At 37.5% G+C, this 3,500-nt stretch overlaps 1 protein-coding gene across 1 annotated transcript; it reads left to right on the top strand.

Annotated features, from left to right (window-relative positions):
• Positions 1 to 1,356: 1,356 nt before the first annotated feature.
• Positions 1,357 to 3,163, top strand: LOC124371547 (putative ferric-chelate reductase 1; the record flags this gene model as incomplete). Its single annotated transcript, XM_046829898.1, has 2 exons — positions 1,357 to 1,487; positions 2,952 to 3,163. Coding segments are annotated over exons 1-2 (317 nt in total), but the record flags the coding sequence as incomplete, so codon positions are not given.
• Between the last annotated feature and the right edge of the window lie 337 nt (positions 3,164 to 3,500).

The following is a 3,500-nucleotide window of genomic DNA, read 5'->3' as shown; positions in this document are numbered from 1 at the left end:
CACGTCGGTTATGTCAGTGTGACTTGTCCTATTTGACAACATGGTTAGCGATTATTTTAAAAATCCATCCGCAGATGGACGGACGCGACGCCACGGCAGTGTGACATGGCCTTTTTTACTGATGGAGAGATTCCATACGGGCCCTGGCCTGGCGATGCGCAGTGGTCTACTTGTCATTTGGAGGAGTGGGGTTAACGCTTCCTCAGTCTGTATCGCGGAGCTGTGTAGTGCGGACCTCGCGCTTGCTTGTTAAACACTCTTCTTGTCTCTGTGATACTTGCACTGTTTTGCCGCCGTTACTACTTATAGGATTTCCGTGTAATATTTCTGAAATGGCGGGTGTAAACTTCTTGAAAAAAGTTGGAAGTGGTAAAGTATATCATAGCCAAGGCAAAGTATAAAGTAGCAAACGTTTATGAATACATGAAAAATGAGAAAGAAAGTGGCACCGCAATAAACATAAACAATGTTCTAGTAGCCTAAAACCGGAGCTGTACAGTTTGATTAATTTACACAAACCTAAATTTAAAATGTTCAAAATTGATGCAATTTTGGCTGAACACGGTCATTCAACTCTGCGCTTGCCTCCCTACCATCCCGAACTTAATCCTATAGAAATGATATGGAGTGTCATGAAACAGAGGGTGGCTAAACGTAATGTCTTTTTCAATGGAAATAATAAAGCAGCTTGTGGAAACAACATTTGAGGAAATAACTACTGAAGAATGGTTATCTCGTGTAAACCACGTCAAAAAAGTAGAGGAAGACTACATTAGGTTAGAGCCTCAAATTGACGAAATGACAGAACATATCGTCATTAATTTGCAAGATGATAGTGACAGTGAGAGCAGCATGAGTGAGAGTGGCAGTGATGATGATAATGATGACTTTAATCTAAGTGGGATTGAAGCTCTACCAAAGTAACCAGTTTACAGCATTCAGTAAGTAAACAAAATTATTGTTCTTAAATCCTAATTTTCAATTGTATACATTAACGTTTAAATTCAGATATAAATATTTTAATTGTTACTATTGGAAGTAAGTTAAATATACTGCCAATGTTAAATTTGTCTAACATGTGTTTAAATAATCGTACGCAGCACGCAGATCCAGCTCACTGACAATAGTGACAGTGGCAAGCATTGTGGCGCGACGGCGCGGCGGCAGTCAGCCCCTCCCCTCTTTTGACGGCTTCTCCCACTCCGTACGACACCACTCCCCTCTCGCCCGTATGGAATCTCTCGATGTATAAACTAATTAATTATAATGCATAGGGATGCTGGTTCGGGTGGTGATGTCTGTGATGTTGGCGACACTGACGGAGACGCAGCTCCCCGGCGCCAGTACATGAGACTTAATGTAATTAATTATAATGCCTAGGAATGCTGGTTCGGATGGTGATGTCTGTGATGTTGGCGACACTGGTGAAGACGGAACCCCCTGACGCTTGTGAGACCATGGAACCCAGTCACGGCGGCAGTCTTCAGGTTTGAGATACCAGTACATAATTATTAAATTTTAAATAATGTTTAAACCTTTACATAATGGCATTAGTTGTTAAATATATTACCTATAATATTGTTAAATACCTAATGCAAAATACCATATTGCAAAATATATTCCAACCGAACAATTTTTATTCCTGTGTTTACTATCTATTATTCAAAAATTGGTGTAAAATAAGTAATAATTACGTATTCATTCATATCGAAACTCACAGAACACTCGGTCAGAAAATCTCAGTCAACAACCACAACCCTCACTTCTGTAGCTTTCTATATAAGAACACTTGTGAAAGGAAATCGTGCAGTCCCATGTGTCTTGAATGGTCTCGATAATTATCCGCCATTTATCGTCCTGCGACAAGGACTCTTCATACGACAGAGGCTCCACCTGAATAGATTTCGCAAAATACAAATTTGTGCAGCTCTCCTCGGGTAATGTTGGCGTAGAGGAGTATCCTGTTCTCTGAGGATTTATCATTCAATTCGTGTAACAACTCTTGTATGACAAGCTCTTCCAACAAACGTTCTCTCTAGAATAAGATCAGACTTTTTTTAAATAAAAAGTTTATTGAAAAAGACCATTACAGTCGATAGGAGGTACACATTCATTTAATAATTTTAAATTTATATAAAAGACCTTTTAACATCAAAGATGCCTTCGTCACGTGAGAACTATATGTTCAGAATAGGTTTTCCCAAACCACTTCTCATTGGCTGTGATTTTAATTTGGATTTCTCTCAAACAACCATAATTAGTTAATTTAAACATTTCTTGCCTTCGAAACAGTCTAGAGGTCGTTATTAAAGGAATTTGAATTCTCTGACCATTGTATACTACATACTACAAACAATGTAAAATCTCTAATATAGACTCGAATCTTGCGCCCAGGGAGAAACTAAAACACTCAGTCAATATTGTTCAAAAATTTTTTGGACATAAAAGATTTCTGATCCCGTTAAAACCGCATATAGCTTCTAGTGCAAAAGTTTCATAATTTTGTGTCCCTCTATTTTACACTTTCAAAATTTTAAAAGATTTTTTTTCTGTTATTACAATATCATAAATTGTAGCACAAACACCTCTGGTTGTTTTTAGCGTCAACAATTGCAGAATTATATATAAAAAATCAATTATCAAATCAATTGTCAAAGATGGTAGAGTGTATATTGCAATTAAATTAAGTTAAAACATCTGGAACATAAACATATATTTTCATTTAATTTGCCAAAGTGCAACTTAAAGGGCTTTGACAATACAAAATGAAATTATGCTTATTGACAAGGATATTGATGAATTAAGGTATTTGTGAAATTTCTTTTCAAATAACAACGGTGACCACGGTGGCATAGTGATAGAATAATTGTATGATACCAACAATAAAAAGTGTTCTTTTCGTTGTTCTAGGAGATTACTTTCTATTTAGTTGACGATCTGGCATGCTGCAGGAAGGACCTCCGCCATTCACATTCTACCTGCACAAGGACACGATAGTGAGCCGGTTGTCAGCGCACTTCACTATCCTGGGAAGTGAGAGCCAGCACTTCACAGGGTTCATGGTGCAGGCGCCAGACGACGCCTCAGGGTTGCCGGTCGGGCAGTTCGACACAGGGTGTCTCGACATCAACACCATGAACTGCTTCGGCGGTTTCGCGATACGGTAATTATGTGGGCTTTATATGTTTATATCACACACTGATAATATATGAGATGTCATTTACATCACATGTGTCTACTACAGGTTATGAGAACGTATATTTGCAATAATAATATTCTCTTTCTTGTGTAACGACAACGTAAAAACTGTTATTGCGATCGAGAATTATTAGCTATATATATATATATATATATATATATATATATATATATATATATATATATATATATATATATATATATGTATGTGTGTGTGTGTGTGTGTGTGTGTGTGTGTGTGTGTGTGTGTGTGTGTGTGTGTGTGTGTGTGTGTGTGTGTGTGTGTGTGTGTGTGTGTGTGT

This window comes from Homalodisca vitripennis, unplaced genomic scaffold, assembly GCF_021130785.1.
Source record: "Homalodisca vitripennis isolate AUS2020 unplaced genomic scaffold, UT_GWSS_2.1 ScUCBcl_1571;HRSCAF=5362, whole genome shotgun sequence".
In the NCBI taxonomy this organism is placed as follows: Eukaryota; Metazoa; Arthropoda; class Insecta; order Hemiptera; family Cicadellidae; genus Homalodisca; species Homalodisca vitripennis.
Note: the sequence above shows the minus strand (reverse complement) of the source record. Positions and strands in the feature narration are given on the sequence as shown.